The sequence below is a fragment of the Patella vulgata genome, chromosome 6, assembly GCF_932274485.2.
Source record: "Patella vulgata chromosome 6, xgPatVulg1.2, whole genome shotgun sequence".
NCBI lineage: Eukaryota > Metazoa > Mollusca > Gastropoda > Patellidae > Patella > Patella vulgata.
This window is the reverse complement of record NC_065884.2, coordinates 74,686,373-74,712,587: the sequence shown is the minus strand read 5'-3', so window position 1 is coordinate 74,712,587 and position 26,215 is coordinate 74,686,373. Positions and strand designations below refer to the sequence as shown.

General features: G+C 34.7%; 2 protein-coding genes across 3 annotated transcripts; both read left to right on the top strand.

Annotated features, from left to right (window-relative positions):
- The first annotated feature begins 541 nt into the window (after positions 1-541).
- LOC126825237 (xanthine dehydrogenase/oxidase) lies at positions 542-12,046 on the top strand. The gene is made up of 19 exons (XM_056101990.1): positions 542-660; positions 1,551-1,639; positions 2,031-2,088; positions 2,567-2,663; positions 3,591-3,699; positions 4,016-4,142; positions 4,823-4,884; positions 5,001-5,078; positions 6,102-6,164; positions 6,852-6,996; positions 7,364-7,531; positions 8,026-8,102; positions 8,848-8,941; positions 9,066-9,178; positions 9,535-9,719; positions 9,864-10,026; positions 10,746-10,956; positions 11,768-11,794; positions 11,991-12,046. The coding sequence occupies exons 2-19, from the start codon at positions 1,592-1,594 to the stop codon at positions 12,044-12,046; spliced, it is 1,881 nt and encodes a 626-aa protein (XP_055957965.1). The 5' UTR covers positions 542-660; positions 1,551-1,591.
- A 942-nt stretch (positions 12,047-12,988) lies between these two features.
- Positions 12,989-26,081, top strand: LOC126824863 (xanthine dehydrogenase/oxidase). Of its 2 annotated transcripts, XM_056101920.1 has the most exons (18): positions 12,989-12,995; positions 13,561-13,779; positions 14,222-14,285; positions 14,661-14,730; positions 15,149-15,236; positions 15,522-15,608; positions 16,025-16,216; positions 16,442-16,587; positions 17,446-17,527; positions 18,172-18,267; positions 19,808-19,936; positions 20,277-20,348; positions 21,479-21,531; positions 21,785-21,899; positions 22,642-22,728; positions 23,465-23,632; positions 25,196-25,363; positions 25,857-26,081. In XM_056101920.1, the coding sequence occupies exons 2-18, from the start codon at positions 13,669-13,671 to the stop codon at positions 25,905-25,907; spliced, it is 1,779 nt and encodes a 592-aa protein (XP_055957895.1). In that variant the 5' UTR covers positions 12,989-12,995; positions 13,561-13,668; the 3' UTR covers positions 25,908-26,081. The 2 variants fall into 2 exon arrangements, with proteins under 2 accessions (XP_055957895.1, XP_050410229.1); XM_050554272.1 differs by lacking the exons at positions 12,989-12,995; positions 13,561-13,779; positions 14,222-14,285; ... (5 more) ...; positions 17,446-17,527; positions 18,172-18,267 and adding an exon at positions 18,288-18,313.
- Positions 26,082-26,215: the final 134 nt, after the last annotated feature.

Here is a 26,215-nt window from a genome sequence, read left to right as displayed (position 1 = left end):
TCGTGGTGTATAGTTTAGTGTTCTTTGTACATTATACAATGTATAATGTTTAGCTTGGGAGCTAGAATCAGACCCGTATTAAGATGGGTGAAGGTGATTATCGGGATGTTGCCCCAATATTATAGAGGTCCCAAAATTACTTCTGAAAAATATCGTCTGTCGTTCTGCTTGATAACTATAAGAGAGGATACTTGTGGAAACGCTGTGCTTATAGAATAAAACCCCTGCCTATCACAACTTGTCATTGACGATTTTATATACCATATGGTTAGAACGAATGTTTTCAGTGATTATCAAGACTTGTCTCCCGCTGAGGGGTCCAAACTGGGGTGGGAGGGCGTGATTCTAGCGTAGCAAAGCCACAATGGGGACAGTCCTTCCCAACGATTCAAACCGCCCTGATCATAAAAAAAACCCTAAGAGACCAATTCAGAGAATCTTATGGCTTGCCCCCTTCTCCCCCCACGCTTCGGACGGCTAAAACAAAAACTCGAGTGATTCATGCCGCAATCAATTTTTACTTTTTGTTGTCACCATTGTTTTTCCATACCATGTGAATATTTAGGTTAAGTTGTTTCAATGTGACCGATTGACTGACATTGTGAGCTCGTTGTATTAAGGAATAAATCGGTTGTGACTTGCTGTATGCAGTGACAGATGGTAAGAAAGGTAATTTTATTGTACGACATGCATGCTATATCTGGTTTGTGGTCTATTAATAGTCAATGAACCTACTGCCAGTTATGACAGACAGTGAATGGGTTAAATTGGCGAATACGATCTGGATCAACAACGGCTATTTGTACGAGACTACGGGAATATAGATAATATGGCACGCCATTGGCGACATAAGTATATTTGTTAATTGTGTATTCGTAATTAATTATACGCTTGAATATAGGGCTTGCTAAATCAATTGTCATTCATTTGCGATTAAAGTGAATTTGTGAATTAATTAATAACGGGTATCTGATTGAAAATAGGGTTCACAAAATAAGATGTCATTGATTTTAAATTATTGGATATATTTTAATCTAGGGGAGGCTAAAACGTTATCTTTAGCTGTAACCTGACAACAGTGGCCGTTATCCTATCACACGACAGCACGTGGTAAAAAACCTCTTGTAATAATAAACCCTCTCAGCTGAAGATTCTGATTGTATGGTACACCGTTGTTGACACAATGTATTATGATTGCATGGTACACCGTTTTTGACACACTGTATCATGATTGAGGACAGTCAATCGTTAGTTTTAACTATATTTCACTAGTAAATTATTTTAATGACATTTAGTTATCGAACTAGAATGTATTGCTTATTACATAGTTACGTTTCGACTAGGCTTCTCTACTTATTATCAATCGATAATAGGCTGGTGAAAACATCGCCCAGTAAATTGTGACATGTTGAAATTTATCTGCTAAATTTTTTGTTGATTTGTTTGCAACTATTTCTATTTCTCCCAGATATTAAATGGTTTTGCGGCTAATTTCCATATTTTGTAAATGGTCTTGCGCTAATTTCCAGATTTTGTAAATGGTTTTTCAGCTAATTTCCAGGTTTGGTAATGAACTGAATATCGGTACACCATGGAGACGAAAGCAGATTTCCTTATATTCTTTGTTAATGGAGAAAAGGTAACTATTTTTTTGTAACTTTTGGAAATGAAACAACAACCCACATATCGCGCGACCGGTTGAGTGGAATTTTAAAATAATCATTAGCCTGGGAGTATTATTAATATTAAACCGCCACATAAAATCCATTCATAGTAAACTAGGACTGTTTTAAAGGGCCAATCTCAATTATATTGTAAATTAAATTCTTCTACTTTAGTGCCGAGCAACTAACTCAATATACATGATACGTTTTCAAACAACTTAATCCCGCCAGTCTTCGTCTGAAATGGAGACCGGTGTCCGATACTGTATTATACGGTGTCTGGATAAAACCAGACTTCTATTTTATATGTATTTACCCTGCAGTAGGCTACATGTATTTTAAATGGTGTGATTTATTTTGTTTCAGGTGATAGAGAAAGAACCCGACCCAACTTGTACATTGTTACATTATCTTAGATCTAAACGTATCCTTTCTCACACAATTCTTAAACCTTGCCACTAACCCTTACCCAATCTCATCTCCATTTAACGCTAACCCTAACCCTTACACAATCTCATCCTCATTTAAACGATTTAAATCCCTTACTACAAACTACAATATTATAAAAGTTAAATTTCTAAAAAAAAATATCAGTTCAATCAATGAATTAATTCCTTTCGGTATTTATAAAGATTTATTAACTTTCGGCATCCACAGCAGTCAGCGACATCTATGATTATCGCTGATGGGCCTCTTTTTAATCCAATTAAATCCAAGTTGGGGGATTATCTGCCCTTGATTAAATCTAAGTCGGGGGATTATCTTGATTTTGTCTACTAAGTCAAATGTTGAAATTTGAGTAAATTTAAGCGTGGATTAAACCGTGGTAAATTTTATATTTATTCTTAAAAATACAAATAAATCAGAGTCAGCAGATTTTCTTCCTTAACTTTGTATCGGAGTACAACTTACAGGAAGTAAAAATGTCTGTGGTGAAGGTGGATGTGGAGCATGTACTGTAATGGTCTCTAAATATGATGATGAAAACAACTCAATACTGTATCCTTTATAAACAAACAACAACAACAACAACCAATCGGCTGTTACAGAACAATTAGAGTAAGGCCACCAGAAACACCGATTAATATTTTGTTTCCTGTTGGTATTCACGTAAATAACACTTAGTAGGTGGTATTCACGCAAATAGTACTTAACTGTTGGTATTCACATAAATAACACTTAACAGTTGGTATTCACATAAATAACACTTAACAGTTGGTATTCACGTAAATAACACTTAACAGTTGGTATTCACGTAAATGTAACTTAACAGTTGGTATTCACATAAATAACACTTAACAGTTGGTATTCACGTAAATATCACTTAACAGTTGGTATTCACATAAATAACACTTAACAGTTGGTATTCACATAAATAACACTTAACAGTTGGTATTCACGTAAATAACACTTAACAGTTGGTATTCACGTAAATGTAACTTAACAGTTGGTATTCACATAAATAACACTTAACAGTTGGTATTCACGTAAATATCACTTAACAGTTGGTATTCACATAAATAACACTTAACAGTTGGTATTCACGTAAATAACAGTTAACAGTTGGTATTTGATTAGAAGTAGGTGGGAACGAGGCTTCCTTTTTTCGGCGTCAGAATACCATAATATTATATCGTTATATCCACCGTCGGACGTTCCCCATCGGCTTCATCGGCCCCGCTTGGCAAAAAGATAATAATTTGATAAATAATTTTTTTCAATATCAATAAAATTTATCTGAAAAACTGATCGGTAGCTTGGGCGTGGGAAGGATGAATCAAGCTAGTTTCGTTTTCTCATAATATCTCGTATTCTACACTGTCATTGGAAGGTCAAGGGTGCCGTCCGCCCCCTTTGTTTCCGATTTATGTGCATAAATGATGGTTTTCAATTAGTAAATGAATTATCCTTATATATATAAATCAGACATTATTCCGTGAACGCGTGTTTAACACCAGTTTGTTCTGTACATGGTCTAGCTGTTACAACTACAGAAGGTATTGGTAGTCTTCGTACCAGATTACATCCTGCTCAGGTAACATTAATTTTTTACTTATCCAGGTTGTTTTTTTGTTTTTATAGCTTTGCGTTATTACTTATCCACGTTGGTTTTTATACTAGATTACTTGCCGTGTTGAGAGTTTGTTTTCATTTTGAATGAAGCTTTTATTCCTGTTCCTAGTACATCACAGAATATTTGTACAGTGGGTCCCCGGATCCTATCACTTGTGTCATAACATTTGTGTATCCTGGACGCTAGTCTACTACGGCTCATGGTCGAGTGTAAGTAATCTAATACGAATAATTCTAAAGCCCATGGATTATAGCAATTGATAAAATTCTATTTTTAGGAACAAATAGCAAAGCATCATGGATCCCAGTGTGGTTTCTGTACACCTGGTATGGTTATGTCGATGTATACTTTATTACGTAACAATCCACAACCATCGATGATAGAAATAGAGAAATATCTAGAAGGTAGGATAATGATAGAGAAATGTCTAGAGGGTAGGATAATGATAACGTAATATCTAGAAGGTAGGATAATGATAAAGTAATGTCTAGAAAGTAGGATAATGATAGAGAAATATCTAGAAGGTAGGATAATGATAATGATAAAGTAATATCTAGAGGGTAGGATAATGATAATTATAAAGTAATGTCAAGAAGGTAGGATAATGATAATGATAGAGAAATGTCTAGAAGGTAGGATAATGATAATGATATATCTAGACGGTAGGATAATGATAATAATAGAGAAATATCTAGAGGATAGGATAATCTGATTACGTTTCACGTGTACACAGGTCGTCGGGATCACGTACCACCTGTTCCTTGCACCGTCCTTTTCCACTGACAGACCATCAAGATCATGTACCACCCGTTTCTTGCACTGTCCTGTACCACTGACAGACCATCGAGATCATGTACCACCCGTTCCTTGCACTGTCCTGTACCACTGACAAGGGAAACTGAAAATCCCAAGGAGCTCCTGATTTGTTAGCAAGCCCTATACTCTCTTGTCTAATGTATCACAGATCTTCAGATAGTTGTCTAAGACATCACAGATCTTCAGATATTTGGACTAGAATAAAGGGATCCAAGAACATTCAACAGATTTATTAACTTGATATAATGTAATATATTTTAATTTGTAGGTAATCTGTGTCGCTGTACGGGATATAGACCAATCCTAGACGGCTATAGAACATTCTCTAAGGTAACCTATTATATCATATAAATCAATCCCTGGTATTATTGAAACTTTCTATAACTACAGCAAGACAGATTATACCGTTCATCGTACACTTTATTGCATTGTTATATATTTTACAGGAAGCATGTGCTATGGGAGACAACTGTTGTAAAAATCAGACTGAAAGCAGAAAAAACAACAAATGTAATGATGAGAAGGTAAGTCAATTGTTAAAGGTACCGGGGTTCAGTTTGTGGAAGTTCTTTTGGTATGTTTTCATCCTGGTTTCACTTCATCTGTAGTGAAGGATGGGTGGCATCAGATGTTAAAGGACGGATGCCATCAGATAGGATGAACAAGAGAGATCCTTTGTATACCATTGGCTTCAGGTTTAAGATCTCAGACCGTAACACACTGTATGGCGTATGCCCGACTTCATTAGTAGTATAAATATTTCTGACAATGTACAATTAGGCAAATCTGAAAATAGAATAGAAATTAAATCATCCATATCCAGTCTTTTGTCACTCACTTGAGTCCGGGTTCAAGTCTGCTGCTTTCTGTGTATGTGTTTCAATTCATGATAATAATGATGAATTATTCCAAAATCTTGATAAGAGCTTGTACAGATATTTCGGTGCTCAGTTACAGTCTAAGTGATCATATCTTTTATATTATAATAGTATGATGGATTTATTGCATAGTTACAGTCTAAGTGATCATATCTTTGATATTATAATAGTATGATGGATTTATTGCATAGTTACAGTCTAAGTGATCATATATTTGATATTATAATAGTATGATGGATTTATTTCATAGTTACAGTCTAAGTAATCATATATTTGATATTATAATAGTATGATATATTTATTGCATAGTTACAGTCTAAGTAATCATATATTTGATATTATAATAGTATGATGGATTTATTGCATAGTTACAGTATAAGTGATCATATATTTGATATTATAAAATAGTATGATGGATTTATTGCATAGTTACAGTATAAGTGATCATATATTTGATATTATAATAGTATGATATATTTATTGCATAGTTACAGTCTAAGTGATCATATATTTGATATTATAATAGTATGATGGATTTATTGCATAGTTACAGTCTAAGTGATCATATATTTGATATTATAATAGTATGATATATTTATTGCATAGTTACAGTATAAGTGATCATATATTTGATATTATAATAGTATGATATATTTATTGCTATTACAGAGAGAGAATTACAGTCCATCTTACGACTCAACACAAGAACCAATATTTCCACCTGATTTGAAGGTTAGTGTATTGCATGTAATTAAAGAGATGTGTAATTCGTATTATGTGAGTGCGGAGCAGGTAAAACTGCTGTCAGAAATATGTTGTAGAGGATGTTTCCGGGTTAGGGAGAACTGGTATCAGCTATTTAAATATTTACTATTTAGACAATCATTTAATTATGAGTTTGGGGGCTAACCGAGAAGAACCTTCAGTGTTTGTTATGCCAGACTTATGTTTGTGAGGGGTGTACCTCGGAGGCTTATAAGGACTGTGCATTCCTGGCCTGGTCATTCGGGTAGACAGAAAACAAGAGTTTCCCCTTGGCGTACACCTAAAAGTTCCATCAAGTAACTGACGAGTAGGAACAAACTTTTTTTCCAGCAATATATGCATGCTGGCGTTCTCATTCTTTCTATCAGAATACATGGCGTTCTCATTTAGCTTGGTTGGTACAAAACGTTAAAGGAGAATAAAGTCTACTCTATTTTGTCTATTTCTTTATTACAGGTTAATTACAGTACCTATTATAACAAGAGTCTGTAGTTCGAGACTAACGGTATTACTTTATTTCAGGTAAATTACAGTACCTATTATAACAAGAGTCTGTAGTTCGAGACTAATGGAGTTGCTTTATTTCAGGTTAATTGCAGTGCCTATAATAGCAAGAGTCTGTTGTTCGAGACTAATAGTATTACTTTATTTCAGGTTAATTTCAGTGCCTATAATAACAAGAGTCTTTTGTTCGAGAGTAATGGTGTAAGATGGTATAGACCAGTAACACTCACAGAATTAATAGAATTAAAACATCAATATCCACATTCTAAAATTATTATTGGTAACACAGAAGTTGGTAAGTATCTGAAATATCTCCATGGTTAAATTCCTCTTAGTATTGTCAATGGTGCAGAACGGATAGCTAGACACTCAACCTAGTATTGTCAATGGTGCAGAACGGATAGCTAGACACCCAACAGTTGCTGGGACAAACAACGAGGTCACGTGACAGTTGGAATTCGATGAAAAGTGGGCAATTTTCCTATATAGATAGTACACTGTATAACGTATGCCTCTCTTCATTATCCCGGTTGGTGCAGAAAGATAGGACGTTAAACCCTATTTCATTTCATTTATCAAGTAATATATTGTGTAATAATTGTATTATCTGTGTTTTATCAAGTAATATATTGTGTAATAATTCTATTGTCTGTGTTTTAAAGGTATTGAAACTAGATATAAGAACATGAAATACTGTGTTTTAATCCACACCTGTAATATACCTGAGTTAACCAATATAACCTATACTGATGATGGTATTAAAATTGGTGCATCTGTAACTCTATCTCAGGTAGAGGTAGTTCTTCAACAAGCTATTGATAATTCATCAGGTAATAATAGTAATAGCATTGGTAATTGTACAGGTAATAGTATTGGTAATTCTACAGGTAATATTATTGATAATTCCACGGGTAATACTGGTAGTACTAAAGTGTTGTTTGAGAGGAAGATGGGGTTTAACAACAACGCAACACAGTCTAGGTCATTTCCAGATCAACACATTTTACTTTTGGGGGGTCATTAGCAGTGGGAGGAAACCGGAGGATACAGTGAAATGCCACGAGGTTAAACAGCCGATTTTATTCCTGATCTAAAGCGCACACATTAAACCACACGTCGTTTCATTGTGTTTTTTTCTGACATCTTTCCTGGTCTGATTTAAGTAATGGACATGGAATTCAGACAAGACAGGAACAATCCTGGTCTTCAAACATCACACCACAGATTTCTCCGGGACATGTAGACTATTTTAACATATTTGTTATTTGTTTATGTACGAGAGATGTAAAATATTATAACATGTTGATTATTTGTTTATTTATAGATGAGATATGTAGAGTTTTTAAAGCTGTTGTAGAAATGCTGAAATGGTTCGCTGGAAAACAGATTAGAAACACTGCCGTAAGTATTTCTACTTTCAAAACGCACGCGAATGCTATGAGAATTAGTTTGTCCACTCGAAATGCGTATAAGTATTTTCTCGTTGTGCTTTGATCATTCTTTGGGATGAATTTGGAGCTCTACATATGTAAATTATTATTCATTACTAGAAATATTTGATATATCATGGTGGCCTTTTCGTTGTAACAGAGTAAAACATACCCTGCTTTGACGTAGAGTATTACGTAGAGGCCGACGGTTCTCGAGTAAAAGATACCCTGTTTTGAAATTTAGTAATTTCTTCCAATATAAGGCTATCCCCAGTTTTGTAATACAAACGTTATATATTTTAAGTCTATAGGAGGGAATATAATCGATATGTTATATATTTTAAGTCTATAGGAGGGAATATAATCGATATGTTATATATTTTCATTCTATTGGAGGGAATATAATTAATATGTTATATATTTTAAGTCTATAGGAGGGAATATAATTTAGTAATTTCTTCCAATATAAGGCTATCCCCAGTTTTGTAATACAAACGTTATATATTTTAAGTCTATAGGAGGGAATATAATCGATATGTTATATATTTTCAGTCTATAGGAGGGAATATAATCGATATGTTATATATTTTCATTCTATTGGAGGGAATATAATTAATATGTTATATATTTTCAGTCTATAGGAGGGAATATAATTGATATGTTATATATTTTCAGTGTATAGAAGGGAATATTATCGATATGTTATATATTTTCAGGCTATTGGAGGGAATATAATGACAGCTAGTCCTATATCTGATTTAAATCCTATATTTCAAGCCTGTACAGCTGTATTACAGGTGCTATCTAAAGGTAAGAGATGTCATATAATGTATTACAGCAGGTAATGATTATAATATTTATTACAGGTAATGATTATACTGTTTTATTACAGGTAAATATTATTACAGGTAAATATTATAATGTTTTATTACAGGTAATAGTATAAGAAAGGTGTCAATGGATGTGAATTTCTTCCAGGGATACAGACAGACCGTTATTAAACCTACAGAGGTCGTGTTATCCGTGACAATCCCATACACTGACAAGGTAATATTATAGGACCAAGATGAGAAATTGGAGATTATTCACTGGTATTTACCCGTTAGTCAGTTTACATGCCATAATATTTATTATTTTTTTATGTCTAAAGTACAAATTACAAATTGATTTTCTAAATTTAGATAATGATCAAAATGGTGGGAGTCTTCGAGAAAACAGATCTTGCTTATCCGAAAACAACAAAAAATTACCGGCTGGTCTGAGTGCTTGTTTTTTGGCGAATTTTGAATACCTATTAGGATCCTAGTGTGCTTGTATTTTACCTCCGAACAACTGGAGTTTACCTCCGAACAACTGGATTTTTCCTCCGAACAACTGGATTGTTTTCTCTTGTTTGATTACAGAATGAATATTTTGAAGGCTATAAACAAGCAATAAGAAAAGATGATGACATTGCTATAGTTAATGCTGGAATGAGAGTTGTATTTGAACCCGGGTCTAACGTCATTAAAGACTTATACTTGTCTTATGGCGGAATGGCGCCCACAACGGTAATGGCAAAGAATACAATGCAAAAACTTGTAGGAAGGTAATTATGGAACCGTATGTAAAGACCTTTGTCATTAACTTTGAACTAATGGACCTTTTCTTATAAATATACTTTAAAATGACTAGAATTGCCATGTTGTGTTCCGTTTTTTATTGGCACTCGTTTGAATATTTTACTTTTTAGGAAATGGGAGAATAATTTGGTACCAGCAGTATGCCAGAACCTGGAGGAAGATTTACCACTAGATCCTGGAGCACCTGGTGGTATTGTAGAATACAGAAAAACATTAACCACAAGCTTCTTCTTTAAATTCTATTTAACAGTCACTCAACAACTCTATAATAAGGTAACAACAACTTTATAATAAGGTAACAACAACTTTATAACAAGGTAACAACAACTTTATAATAAGGTAACAACAACTTTATAATAAGGTAACACCAACTTTATGATAAGGTAACACCAACTTTATAATAAGGTAACAACAACTTTATAATAAGGTAACAACAACTTTTTAATAAGGTAACAACAACTTTATAATAAGGTAACAACAACTTTATAATAAGATAACAGCAACTTTATAATAAGATAACAGCAACTTTATAATAAGGTAACAGCAACTTTATAATAAGGTAACACCAACTTTATGATAAGGTAACAGCAACTTTATAATAAGGTAACAACAACTTTATAATAAGGTAACAGTCACTCAACAACTTTATAATAAAGTAAAACAACTTTATAACAGGGTATCTGTTATATTCTTTATAATTTACTCCATGGTCTAATATAAAATAGACCAGTAGACAAGGAGACAAGAACTCAACACACGTGTCTATGCTGGCTGAAAGCGTATGTGCTGGATCATTAACACGGGTTCGTTCAGCATCTAATAGATCAGAGGGGATGATAAACCGAGATATGGTAGCATATTAAGGATCCCGTGACAGTTGCAAATCAAAATAAGAGTAGATCGTAGCCTGCTCCCCTTACACCATACTGCATGGCGTATGCTATCTTCAAAAGCCTGACTGATGTAAAACCCATTTGATTTTATTATTTCAGGGAATCACTCAAGAAAACACAATACCACGATCCCACCTTAGTGCTATAGAAACCCGTGAATTAGGGCCCAGTAAGGGAAGTCAAGTGTATGAATTAGTTGGGGCAGCACAGAAAGATGATAATCCGATTGGACGTCCAGTTGTTCATTCATCAGCATATCAGCATGCTACAGGAGAAGCTATATTCGTTGATGATATGATCCCGTTGAAAGGTGGGCCTACCATTTATTATTGTGCTTCTGAAGATCATATTCTTGTTTTAGTGTGAAATAGTTTTATTTAACGTCTAATTCCATCGATGTTACCGAATGACTTAAATCTCTAATGACCTTGAGAAACCTTTGATTATTTCATATTCGGCATCCTACTTGTCAGGGAAGGTTAACAAAGTTATCCCAGATGTGACGAAACACCCAGGAGTACGTTAAAGAACCCTTGCTAGTTGGAATTCGATGAAGAGAAGCCAGCTCTTTATAATGTGTGATATCGATGAGAATTGGAAGTCATGGGGCTTATTATGTTAGAATTAATCTGTGTATTGAACATTTAGTAGGATAAATGGCTTACTAACAACAATCCATTTTTCCATCTTACATGTACTCTTTAATATACCATTCTATAGTTCTAGATCCATGCCACTCTAATATTTCCAGATGACCCTACCCTAACCTTCACCCTAGATGCATGCCACTCTAATATTTCCAGATGATCCTACCCTAACCTTCACCCTAGATGCATGCCACTCTAATATTTCCAGATGATCCTACCCTAACCTTCACCCTAGATGCATGCCACTCTAATATTTCCAGATGACCCTACCCTAACCTTCACCCTAGATGCATGCCACTCTAATATTTCCAGATGACCCTACCCTAACCTTCACCCTAGATCCATGCCACTTTAAATTTTCTAGATCACATTCCATGTCAATATCTACAGCTGCAGGTGAACTTTTCTAGACCCCATGGCATTTTAATATTTCCAGGTGAACTGTTCTAGATTCATGTCATTTTGATATTCCAGGTGAACTGTTCGTATCACCTGTTTATAGTTGTCGACCCCATTCCATGTCAATATCTACAGGTGAACTGTTCTAGAGCCCATGTCATTTTAATATTTCCAGGTGAACTGTTCGTATCACCAGTTTATAGTTCTCGACCCCATGCTACCTTACTAAACGTGGATACATCAGATGTTTTCCAGATACCTGGAGTTAAAGGTTATATATGTTATAAAGATATACCAGGCTCCAATCATATAGATATTAGTGACGAACCTTTATTTGCTGTTGAAGAGGTATAGTACTCGGTTGTTCGCTTTATCCATGTTTCAAAATATTTCAAATATTGTTTCTCACTTGTACGTTGTAGTAATAAAGATCTTGTGACCTTACATCAACCGGACCTATCAATGTTATTGGTTTGAGCAAGTGAGATTCATGCAGCCTGAAGAAAGGTGCGTCTTAAAACATGGTGTATTGAACTTTTCCGTAGAAATCCCACGTCAACCCGTGCGTCTTATATATGATGCATATGATTCTCCTTTAGACACTTATCTTATATATGATACTAAGATGTAACATATGCCTCTCCTTTACAAAAAAACATTTCTTACATATTAATGTTCTATTATAACTTGTGTTTCAAAACGATAAGAGAATATTTTGTTGTCGAAACGTCACATGTATAAAATACTTGTGATTGTATTCCATATCAGTGATCTGTGTATTTTCATCCAGTTGTTGTTTGGTTGGTATTATTGAAGAACTACCACTTACACAACAGGGATGAGGGTGGAGTCTATATGGTAATATTATTGGAGTGCTACCACTAACACAACAAGAGTTGGTGGTAGGGGCGGAGTTGTTCATTCTATCTATATCTGTGCACAGATAAAAGTGACAACATAAGAAGTATGCGTGTTATAACATCATTTCGTCACAGTCATTAGATATATTTAAGCCTCGTCCTTTATTGTGCAACTCATCAAAATAGATTTTAATATGCCGAAATTGTGACCAAAGTGTCTTTGCACCCGCGAGTGTTATCTGGTTTATATGAGAATATGTTTACTTGTATTTTAAAACAGGTAACGTGTGTTGGATGTTTGATAGGAGCTGTAGTAGCGACGTCAGCTGAAATAGCACGTGAAGCAAGTAGAAGTATAAAAATAGATTATCAAGATTTACCAGCTATACTTACTATACAGGTAAATACCCTATAAAGATTTACCAGTAATACTTACTATACAGGTAAATATATCATGGACAGATTTACACCAACACCACTATGTTATTCAGAATCTTCAACACCACCATGTCATTATATGCTTCTTTCTAAAATGAACTTTGTGTAATCCGGTTTGCTACAATTTAAATGTGTTCGCTTTGACATGGAGTAGGTGCTGAGGAGGGGTGGTGCCTAACCTCGTGGTTTTTCTCTGGGTCTTCCGGTTTCCCCATATCTACAAGCAAATTATTGAAAAATCAGGTTAAATCTGTATACAAAGTCCATAAAGCTGTCCTTTTAGAATTAAGCATTAATGGACCATTGCAGATGCGTCCAAACAGATAACCCGCGGAACTGGGTTGGGGAGTTGAATGACACCGTGGATAGAAACTGGGTGGGTTGGTTGAGCGACACCGTGGAACTGGGTGGGTTCAGGGTTGAATGACACCGTGGGGATGGTTGAATATCGATCTGTCAGCGGGTTATTCGTTTATTTTTAGTGTGTATACTTTCTTTTGGACATTAGTATATATAACCTGTATACAGACAGGGGCTGTTTATAATATTTTACATTGATTTGACTTTCAGGACGCCATTGAGAATAATTCGTATTTCAGTAAATCCCCTATTTACCATTCTGGGGATGTAAATAAAGGATTTGAAGAATGTGAACAAGTTCTAGAAGGAGAAGTTTATATGGGAGCTCAGGAACATTTCTATCTGGAGACCCAATCATCTATAGCTGTACCTAAAGAAAGAGATGAAATGGATCTGTTCTCAGCCGGTCAATTTCCAGGAGGAATTCAAGTAAGTCTTTCTGTCTTCATATTATAAACAATTGTCCGTGCTTAAACCCATTAAACTCATTTGTACTGTCTTTACATTACTATAGTATGAATATCTTGTTTGATAACATTAATGTCTTTTTTGATACCATTAATAGATTGTTTGATAACAAAAATAGATGGCTTGATAATAAATTCCCCCCCCCCCCCAAAAAAAAAAAACCATTCATAAATTTAGGACACTAATGTATATTAAATAAAATTAATAGATTTTTCGGTGTTTATGAAAAAAAACATTAATAAATTTTAGGGATCTCTTGTTTATAGTTTAGTTCCCACTATCATATATTTCATATTGATACATTGTTTGATAACATTTATACATTGTATAATAATATTTATACATTGTATTATAACATTTATACATTGTACAATATACTCATATATTTTATATTTATATTTAGGAAACTGTGGCTAAAACACTTGATATACCGTTCAATAAAGTTAAATGTGTTGTAAAAAGACTAGGTATGTGTTTTAACAAATGTTCTCATCCCCACGACAAAATACGGAAAGCGTGTTTCAAAAAAGACCACTAGTTCCCAACCAAGGGTCTTTGATAACATTTCTGGACCCCGTAATCAAAGACATATGCGGGGCTCGATCTCGATGTTGATTGAGAAAGTGGTGCAGGACCTAACAAGGACAGTAACTAGTCGTTTGGATGGAATGAAGAACCGAGGCCCCGCTTAAACAATTACGTACACTTAAAAGAACACTTGACAGTTGGTATTCGAAATAAGATAGGCCGTAACAGCGCTGTCGGGCAAAATTTCCCTCGTCTTCACTGGCCCAGAATGTATAAATGGAATTTAAACCACGTTACATTTGCATTTATTCTAGGAGGCGGATTTGGTGGAAAGGAAGTACAGAGCATACCAATAGCCTTAATGGCAGCTGTAGCCGCCAAAAAGTAAGTTTCTGTATAAAGGGGCGTTTTCACCTAGCCCAACAACATAAATGTTATTTAATGTGGATAGATATCAGTATTTTAAATAAGTTTAAACTCCTTTAATTATTGAAACTCTAAACATAGTCCTACATGTATGTCTGTACCCACACAGTCAATGGTTGCTGTTAGTTGATGTTGTAGATCAGTCAATGACTGCTGTTGGTTGCTGTTGTAGATCAATGGTCCTACAGTCAATGTCTGATGTTGGTTGATGTTGTAGATCAGTGGTCCTACAGTCAATGACTAATGTTGGTTGATGTTGTAGATCAATGGTCCTACAGTCAATGACTGATGTTGGTTGATGTTGTAGATCAATGGTCCTACAGTCAATGACTGATGTTGGTTGATGTTGTAGATGACATTATGTTTTTTATTGTAGATATAATCTACCAATGAGATGTTGTTTAGAACGAAATGAAGATATGGTGATAACTGGGACCAGACATCCTGTTACAGTCAAATATAAAGTTTGTTTTAGTATTGATAATTTTAATATAAATTACAAAGACCCGACTAGATCCTACATCCTTGACAAATATAGGGATGGAACAAAGACCCGACTAGATTCTACATCCTTGACAAATATAGGGATGGAATTCTGGAATTTCTGATTAATGAACTAGCACCTCACTCGCTGAATTACAAGTTCATTTGAATTATCTTTGAATACTGACCTAGAATACATACTGGTAACATCGTGTGATAGTAGTTTATATATCACACTGGTTATTCTAGTCTAATTTATATTTCAGGTTGGTTTTTCCAGTGAAGGACGTATTACTAGTTTAGATTTAAATATTTATGCTAATTGTGGTAATTCGATGGATGTATCCTTTGCCGTGAGTATGTAATCTAACAAGGGTTAGGGTTATGTGTAAGGATTTGGGCGATAGGTTAAATCTCAACATAAGCACTGAACAAATGTATAACGAAGAACGTCAATAAGCAGCACTTGTCAAGCCTTTAAGCGCTAGCCCTAATAAATAGGATTCTTCTTGGTCCACCTTCGGATTCGAACCCAGGAGCTATTCTAGGGAAGAGTACAGGATATATCAAGTCAAGGGTGCAGGCTGGTCACCGTTCGACTCATATCACCTATGTTCTGGTGAAGAGTGCAGGATATATCTAGTCAGGAGTCCAGGCCAGAGCGCTTACCGTTCGACTTGTCAAATACTAAATGGGATGAAAAAGATAGTTTTGTGTACATACAATTTGATTATTAACGTAATTATTGATGCCTGTTTGGTTATTTCAGATTATGGGCGCCATTATGATAAAATGTGATAATGCTTATAAGATCCCCAACTTCCGTGTGACAGGTCATCTGTGTAAAACTAATATTAGATCTAATACTGCCATGAGAGCTGCTGGTAGTATACAGGCCATGTTTATTATAGAAACTGTTTTACAGCATGTCATAGATCAGTTGGGAGCCGAACCCACAAAGGTACGGTTAATTTTCCTTTAAAAAATTCCTTATGTTGAATCAATAACACAATTCTGTGGAATATCATTTCTGTTTATTAATGATCGATCTATTAGTAAAGGTTTTATATATCTAAAATAAAAATGATCGATCTATTAGTAAAGGCTTTATATATCTAAAATAAAAATGCTCACCTATTTGGGTTTTTTTTATTTGAAATAGAATGTTATATCGCATGTTTTCTAGGTTCGAGAAATGAATTTTTATAAAGTAGGAGATAGAACACATGTCAACCAGATTATAAAAGATTGTAATATTCAGTCATGTTGGGAAGAATGTTTAAACCAGAGTGATTATTACAACAGGAAAACACAAGTCGACCAGTTTAACAGGTAAATCAATTTATTCATTATAAAAGTTAGGATTACATACTTAACCATCGTTCGAAAACTAAATAGCTAAGTTTCCACAGGTGACTGTTGGTGACTCGGCTGATGGTCGGTGCGATACGGTTCCCAACCGAAGGTAAATTTGTGTGTCTACTGGTGGTCCTGAAGATGGTGTTCCTAGCCGAGGGTAAATTGGAGAGTCTGCTTTTTGTCATAGAGATGGATTTCCTAACCAGGGGTAGGTTGGCGAATCCACTGTTGGTCCTGGAGATTGGGTTCCAAACCAGGGCGTCTGATCGGGGTTATATTGGCGAGCCTGCTGATGTTCCAACTGTAGGGTTCCCAACCATGGGTAATTCAATGATTCCACTGTTGGTCCTGCATATGTTTACCCAAACGGGGGTATACTGATGAGTCTACTGTTGGTCCCGGAGAGGGTTCCAAATAGGGGGCAAATTGCTCCTACTTATAAAACCATTATTCATTTCAAAGTGGTGGAGGACTGACCCCTTGCTTAGAATGTCCTGTGGTCGCATTCTGACTTGAGCTGAAAAGAACCTTCGAGGTTTCTCAAGCATTCTCCACTCATGTGATTCTGACAAGAAAATGTACCTTGTCCATCCGGAGGGCTGATAAGTAACGTATACCTTGGCGTGCACCTAAAAGACCCATCGACAGCTGGACATCGAAAAAGAGAAGGTGGATAAGCCAACGTCCGAGTAAATTCTACATTACAAAATCCTTATACAACACATGTACAGAGAAGGTGGATAAGCCACTGTCTGGTTAAATTCTCCATTTACAAAACCCTTTCAAACTGTAGGAATTTATATATCATAGCAAACACATTTTCATTTCCAGGGACAATCGATGGAGAAAGAGGGGAATTTCCATAGTTCCGTTAAAATATGGCATTTCATTTGAAGTGATACAATTGAACCAAGTAAGAATTTAATACAATTAGTTTATATTTAGTATTAATGCGACTGGTTTTATGGAAATAACGTTTGAGACAGCTATATATAAACTAGTTTAAAACACTGGGTAATTTTAAGTCGGGTGCAAGTATAAACCATACCCCGCCCCCTTCATTTCCTTTGATAAGACTAAGTCTTGTCCCATTGTTACAGGAATATGGCTTTAATTAAAGTTATGTTACAACCAATATCAGGGGTTATTATATGCATTAAGTACTAGTGTAATCTTGACATCTGGAATTCCACAAAATTTAGGCTGGTTTATTAGCACCATCATTAGTCCCATTAAAGGTGAAATATATAAGGTTAAACCCTATTTTAATTCCTATAAAACATGTTTTATTTTATATACGGGTGATGTTAATATATATTGATAATCGGTATTTAGGCAGGTGCCCTGGTGAATGTTTATATATCATGTTAAATATATTTAGGCAGGTGCCCTGGTGAATGTTTATATATCATGTTATATATATTCAGGCAGGTGCCCTGGTGAATGTTTATACTGATGGATCTGTATTTAGGCAGGTGCCCTGGTGAATGTTTATATATCATGTTAAATATATTTAGGCAGGTGCCCTGGTTTATATATCATGTTATATATATTTAGGCAGGTGCCCTGGTGAATGTTTATACTGATGGATCTGTTTTATTATCACATGGAGGAGTGGAAATGGGACAAGGTCTTCATATTAAAATGATACAGGTAAGTTTTGTTTGTGGGACAGGGTCTTCATATTAAAATGATACAGGTAAGTTTTGTTTGTGGGACAGGGTCTGTATTTTAAAAAGGTACAGGTAATATATACAGGTAAATGATGATACAGGTAAATGATGATACAGGTAAATGATGATACAGGTAAATGATGATACAGATAATTGATACAGGTAAATGATACGGGTAAATGATGATACAAGTAAATGATACGGGTAAATCATGATACAGGTAAATCTTGCTTTTACTCATAAAAGTGAATTTTTAAAAAAAAGAAATTGTCTTTACCCTGTGGTGCTGATGGGCACCCCATTCGCTTCGTCTCTTGTGGACAGTTGATTTGTCTTGATAAAACAGGATAGGGACGGTATATGGAACATGTCCAAAGCATTAACGGAGGCAAAAATTTGGATAAGGCACAGAATTCAGAATATTACTCACTTAGGTCACTCATCTGCGAAGTGTTATGTCTTAACAGTTCATGATCTGGAAACTATAGTATTGTTGTAGACGTAATCGAAATTTGAATTGTAATGGTAGTAATTTTAAAGGGCGTATAGAATACCTTTATTCTTTAGATCCTTAAAGTAGACGATAATGGGTCTAAAACCATATATTTATAAGTGTACATAATGTGATGAACATTTCATTTTTTTTTTTATAAAAATTGTAATTTTGAATCAATAATGTTTGGTAAATTTCTCGATTTGTCCATATTGAACAGCCAAATATTGAACTTAGTCCATTCTACACCTCTTTTTAAATTATTATTTTGTCGTTTGTGAATCAGCCATTTTCAATTACTTCTACGTGGTATTCTGGGATATATTTTGTTTGTTCATTACAAATGGCGCTCTAAACCATTATGTTCATAGGGTACACGGCGTCGTGGACCAATGTTAAAATGCTCATTGGGTCATAAATACTGGATACTAGGGTTCTATTTTTTACGGCAAGATAACAACATCATTACTGATTGAAATGGACCAATATTGAATTATAATTCATGTTTTAGATTTCGAAAATTATAGATGATATTAAGTTAGAGATTTAACTCCTTTAATGGTGATAATCTGAATATATAAAATAAACTCACATATTTAGTGGATTTTACAACCAGGTTTCCATGTCTAATATCACACAAAGGAAGAAGTTATAGGACGAATATTTTTGAATGAGCTTGACGTATTTCCGGATCATATCTCATCAACTCTTCAAGATATATTTATGATACACACATCAACCTTTGCCTGATTACAATTACAACATATTTTTCCTGGTTACAATTACAACATATTTTTCGGTTTTATTAATTTTTGTTACAGAGGGTATCTCCTAAACCTTTCAATATATATTTAAACGTAGGTATTGTCTATCTCCTATAACTTCTGGAATACACCCAAGGGTGTTAGGATGTGGATGATCAAGTTTTGAAACATACCCAAGGGTGTGGGGATGTGGATGATCAAGTTTTCTTCATTTAACAATAGTAAAGTATAATAAATGTATTATGTGTTATTGTTTGTTTTAGGTTGCTAGTGCATCACTTGGTATACCATCAGATAGAATCCATATCAGTGAATCTTCTACAAATATCGTACCTAATGCACCACCTTCAGCAGCAAGTGTCAGTTCTGATCTTAATGGAATGGCAATAAAGGTTAGCACCACGTTAAAACAATGGCGTACGTATTCAAAAACATAGCCGTGCAGAATCATGAACGGACGTACGTATTCAAAAACATAGCCGTGCAGAATCATAGAGTAGTGAAAAACCCAGGCGTACGTAGTCGAAACAATGTATTGCATGACTTGTTCCACTCATATGTGCCTGTGTTGACAGATTGACAGTAACGTAGGTTCTGTATATATCATTACTAGCATGTTAAAATGCGAAATACGAGTAGGTCGTAGTGCCACTGTCAGGGCAAAATTTACCTCATAGCACACTGTATGGTGCTTAGGAGGATTAAGAACTCGTCACCAATTCTGTTTTTCAGATTGCCTGTGAGACGTTAAGTAAAAGATTGGAACCATATAAAAATGAAAAGGGTTCGTCGTGGAACGATTGGGTAAGAATTAATATAAATATATCGTTTATTGGTCGGTTGTTCCTTCATACTCGTGTTAGTAACCCTGTTCCGTCAGTTGGTTGTCCTATCATACTGTCTTGGTAACCCTGTTCCATCAGTCGTTTGTTCCTTCATACTCGTTTGTTCCTTCATACTCGTCTTAGTAACTCTGTTCCATCGCATTAAACCTATGAGTCACCTCTCTACAATCACTGATGAAGTAAAACGATAGTAGAACGGTCGTAAGTAATTAATTTATCTTTACTTATCTAATTCTTCTAAATGATAAACAACAAGACTCGGTTATAGACATTTATTTCCATGGAAATACAAATATCATTAAATGAGCGAATTTTCTTATTAGCAAAAGACACAACTACTATCAAAAGAGTGTTTTATCAAGATATCTTGTAAGACACAACTACTATCATAATAACGTTTTATCAAGATATCTTGTAAGACACAACTACTATGATAATAACGTTTTATCAAGATATCTTGTAAGACACAACTACTATGATAATAACGTTTTATCAAGATATCTTGTAAGACACAACTACTATGATAATAACGTTTTATCAAGATATCTTGTAAGACACAACTACTATGATAATAACGTTTTATCAAGATATCTTGTAAGACACAACTACTATGATAATAACGTTTTATCAAGATATCTTGTAAGACACAACTACTATGATAATAACGTTTTATCAAGATATCTTGTAAGACACAACTACTATCATAATAACGTTTTATCAAGATATCTTGTAAGACACAACTACTATGATAATAACGTTTTATCAAGATATCTTGAAAGGATTAAGAGACAAGCTCCGAAAAAACCTGAAGGGTAGAGTCCATTTTAATATCCTCCTTATACTTCGCTTGGCGCAAGGTAACGTATAAATAAAAGTTGCGATTGTTACCATACGTCTGTATTTTTGTCATTATTGTATTATTTATCAATCAGGACTATTCAATAACTTTATGACTATATAATCATACTTATCAATCGAGACTTTTCAATAACTTTATGTCTATATAATCATATTTCTAGGATCAGTTGATTCCATGGTTTTTAATCTTCGACACTTTTTAAACGTCTGTGTAATATTTATTTTAAATAGGTAAAGAAGGCTTATGAAGATCGTGTTAGTTTATCAGCAACTGGATTTTATAAGTAAGTTTTATAGATATCAATTGATTCAAGAACTGGGTTTTATAAGTACGTTTTAGAGATATCAATTTATTCAAGAATGACAAAAATCTGTTCATTCAATTTAGACTGCACACATATTTCGACGACCATAATTGGTTATAAATTACAATAAAATCAGTTATATACATCCGTATGACATTAATATGTGCCTCGTGGCCCAGTTTAGATTCCAAGGAGATTAAGCATCGTTAATGACTACATCTCATGATTCCAGAGCACCTGATCTTGGGCCTGATCCCGCCACCAATAGTGAGAATAAATTCATGTATTATACATATGGTGCTGGATGTTCTGAAGTTGAAATTGATTGTTTGACAGGTGACCATACGGTATGTTTACCTTTTACCTGTTGAAATAGATTGTTTAACAGGTGATGATATGGTATGTTTACCCTTCACCTGTTGAATCCACTGGTCGGTATTTGTTGGTCAATATCCAATATATCCCGACTTAAGGTTGCTGACATGTTCAGTTGTTTTTATTGTCTGTAAAGGTTAACACATATTAGACAGATTTCAATTTCTCACATCTTTCTAAAAACTGAACAGAATTAGACCAAATTATGTCTGATTCCTCTTATTTGATAACCATACAAGGATCATCCTACCACAATTAAAGTTGGCAATTTGGGACAATTGGTCCAGCGCTCTAAATATCCAATACATTGGTTGGAAATTCCATTTAGGCTTCTTGTGCGGTGAATATGGTGAGTTGGCCGACAAAAGTCTTAAGTTCCCCTGGACTGTGGTGTTAGGGAGTTTCGGCAAGGGAATGCGTCTCGTCCTTCGAATGGGAAGAAAAACCTGAGCACCCCCCCCTCCCCCGTGTATACAATTGGCAGAATTCACAGCTCCCTCATAGCACCTACATGTTTTAAACCCTCCTTCAGTAGCCCGGTTGGTGTAGAAAATTAGGACGTTTATCATTTTTTAAAAAAAGCAAAGTAAGAAATTGGTGTAGACATATACATAATATCTTACTGTATCTCTATATATTTTATAGGTATTGTACATTGTTATATTTTATAGGTTATAATAACTGATATTATATAAAGTTATATATATTTTAAAGGCTATAAGAACAGATATTGTATTTGATGTTGGAACAAGTTTAAATCCTGCTATAGATATAGGACAGATAGAGGGAGCTTTTATGATGGTAAGTGGGCGTGGTGTATGTATGTTAATGGACATGGTGTTATGGGCGTGGTGTATATATGTATGTCAATAGACATGGTGTTGTGGGTGTGGTGTATGTATGTTAATGGACATGGTGTTGTGGGCGTGGTGTATGTTAATGGACATGGTGTTGTGGGCGTGTGGTATGCCAATGTGCATGGTGTTGCGGGCGTGATGTATGTATGTTAATAGACATGGTGTTGTGGGAGTGGTGTCTGTATGTCAATGACCTTTTTTTAAAATTACAACTAGGAATATCTAACAGAAATGCACAAAATGCTCTCTTTGTTTGCTTTGTGTGATATGATAATTTTCCCCAAATTTTCTTTAGTCACCCGTCGCATTTAGCCTGGACTAGTCACATATGAGAACATTATCGGCATAAGCTAGATTTACATAGAATTGTCTCGGAAATCAGGAGCTGTGGTGGATCGGTTGGTAAGGCGTTGGCTCGCTAACCTTGTGATCGCGGGTTCGATCCCGGTGGTTTAGGCGCTCGCTCGCTAACCTTGTAGTCGCGAGAAAGTTAGCCGAGAAAATTCATCGGATTTCGCACTGTCAGTGGTGCAGGATGTGGAGCATTTAGTCTTTCACCAGGTTTGGTGTATGACCATCTTCATTATCCCGGTTGATGCAGAAAACAGGACGTTAAATCATATTTTATTCTTCGATTGCCTTACAAATTCTACTAAAATTTCTGTTTTATTTTCTTGTAGGGTTATGGTCTGTATATGCTGGAAAACTTCAAGATTTCACCCAGTGGTCAGGTTTTAACACAAGGACCTGGTAATTATAAACTACCAGCTATAAGTAATATACCTAAACAATTCAATGTTTCTCTATTGAAAGGAAAACCAAATGACAGAGCTGTTTATTCATCAAAGGTAATTAATTACACATTCTTTATAGTGCAACTAATTAATATCACATTCTTTATAGTACAACTAATTAATTACACATTCTTTATAGTACAACTAATTAATTACACATTCTTTATAGTGCAACTAATTAATAAACATAACAGGAAACTAATTAACTCAACTTAACTTATTTATAACCATAGCGGGAGAATAAGTAACTCAACAGGAAAATAATTAACTCAACTTAACTAATTAATAACCATAGCGGGAGAATATATAACTTAACTTAACTAATTAATAACCATAGCGGGAGAATAAGTAACTCAACTTAACTAATTAATAACCATAGCGGGAGAATATATAACTTAACTTAACTAATTAATAACCATAGCGGGAGAATATATAACTTAACTTAACTAATTAATAACCATAGCGGGAGAATAAGTAACTCAACTTAACTAATTAATAACCATAGCGGGAGAATAAGTAACTCAACTTAACTAATTAATAATTATAGCGGGAGAATAATTAACTCAACTTAACTTATTTATAACCATAGCGGGAGAATAAGTAACTCAACTTAACTAATTAATAACCATAGCGGGAGAATAAGTAACCCAGCTTAACTAATTAATAATCATAGCGGGAGAATAAGTAACCCAGCTTAACTAATTAATAACCATAGCGGGAGAATAAGTAACTCAGCTTAACTAATTAATAACCATAGCGGGAGAATAATTAACTCAACTTAACTAATTAATAACCATAGCGGGGAAAATAAGTAACTCAACTTAACTAATTAATAACCATAGCGGGAGAATAATTAACTCAGCTTAACTAATTAATAACCATAGCGGGAGAATAAGTAACTCAGCTTAACTAATTAATAACCATAGCGGGAGAATAATTAACTCAGCTTAACTAATTAATAACCATAGCGGGAGAATAAGTAACTTAACATAACTAATTAATAAACAAAAAGGAAAATAATTAACTCTACAGAATTTCTGGGAATATAAAAAAACGGAAATTTTCCGCTAATTAAATATGGAATAACAAACTGTGTTGGAACACCGAATAACACTTTCCACTGGGTTCATCTGACGAGACTGTACATAAGTTTACGCTTTGGGTGTATATTTATCACATAAATTAATTCTGTGGAAATAATTTCTCATATTATCTCAGATTAACAGTTCAATAATTATAAACTTACAATCCATAAAATATATCTCAAATTTAGTCAGTTACAACCCATGTAATATACCTCAAATTTTCTCTCTAACGTTTTGGATATTGATAACGACCATGTTTTGATATTGATACCGACCATGTTTGAATATTGATACCGACCATGTTTGCTACTGGACACCGACCAATCCTCCTGAATCCAAGGTTTATTGTTCCCCTTCCCTGTTATGACGAGGATGTTTTATTTCAGTGTCCCAATTGCGGACTGGACAAGGTCTAGGTAAAGACTGGCAGATGGTCGTCTCACTAGTTAAAGAGAATTTTATGTTTATGCAAAGTGAGGATATGTATATAGAAAATTAAATTATCGGATATTTTATTTTGTTTTGATTGTAGGCTATTGGTGAACCGCCATTGTTACTGTCTGTCTCAGTCTTCCTAGCAACCAAATCAGCCATAATGGCGGCTCGACACGAGACTGGAAGACGTGGATACTTCCGGCTGGATAGTCCAGCTTCCCCAGACAAAATACGAATGGAATGTCAAGATGAATTTACTAAACAAGTATGAAGGGTTTTATTTTTCCATCATGGCTAATTAAAATATATTTCTTTGACAGTAGAGATCCTGGGTAGAAAATCTACTTCATTGATTCTATATTTGAGTTGAGTTGAAAAGCTTAATCATTGATTCTATATATTTGAAAAAATAATTGCTAACAATGAGACTACGGTGCTATTTAGATTTGAAATTGTCAATGGACCTTTAACATGCTGCCATTGCAACATGGAACCATTCTGGCAAAACCCTAACAATGAGACTATGGCGCTATTTAGATTTCAACTGTCAAGGGATCCTTAACAAGCTGCCAGTGCAACATGGAACCATTCTGGAAAAGCCCTAACTAAGGGTGTTCAGTTTGTGACGTAACGGAAAACAGGTTCGTAGAAAAGGGATCTTACATAGAATTTTTGGAAATCCTTAAGTGCTTTCAGTTTTTGAATCGAAACGGGTTCTTTGAAACTGGTTGTTACATAGAAGCAATTTTTGTTTTCAGTTTCCTGTAGCTGAAGAAGGAACCTACACACCCTGGTTTATAAAGCTGTAGGACTGTTGAATTATCGGTTATTAAATACCAAGGGGAAATAACCTCTGAGATATTACTTAGAGAACATATCATTGTCAGATGTAAACAAACCATTGTAATAAATAAATTGATGGGGTATAAACAGTTTTACTGCCCCGGTGTTTGAATTTCAACTCTAGACCAAATTACATGTTACCCTACAAACAGTCTTAGTGTTTTTATTTCAAGAATAAATCAAATTACCTAATAAACCCACAACAAGCCATCGGCCCGGATGATTGTATCGCACTTTTAGGGTGGGGAGAGGATGGCTGAATGGTGAGCACGTG

Coding starts and splice junctions, on each gene's coding strand:
- LOC126825237 (XM_056101990.1), top strand. CDS start 1,592: ATGGAGACGAAAGCAGATTTCCTTATATTCTTTGTTAATGGAGAAAAG. Junction 4,143..4,822: donor AATAGAGAAATATCTAGAAG/GTAGGATAATGA, acceptor TTTAATTTGTAG/GTAATCTGTGTCGCTGTACG. Junction 5,079..6,101: donor ACAAATGTAATGATGAGAAG/GTAAGTCAATTG, acceptor TTGCTATTACAG/AGAGAGAATTACAGTCCATC.
- LOC126824863 (XM_056101920.1), top strand. CDS start 13,669: ATGGGAGCTCAGGAACATTTCTATCTGGAGACCCAATCATCTATAGCT. Junction 14,286..14,660: donor ATGTGTTGTAAAAAGACTAG/GTATGTGTTTTA, acceptor CATTTATTCTAG/GAGGCGGATTTGGTGGAAAG. Junction 18,268..19,807: donor TTCATATTAAAATGATACAG/GTAAGTTTTGTT, acceptor TGTTTGTTTTAG/GTTGCTAGTGCATCACTTGG.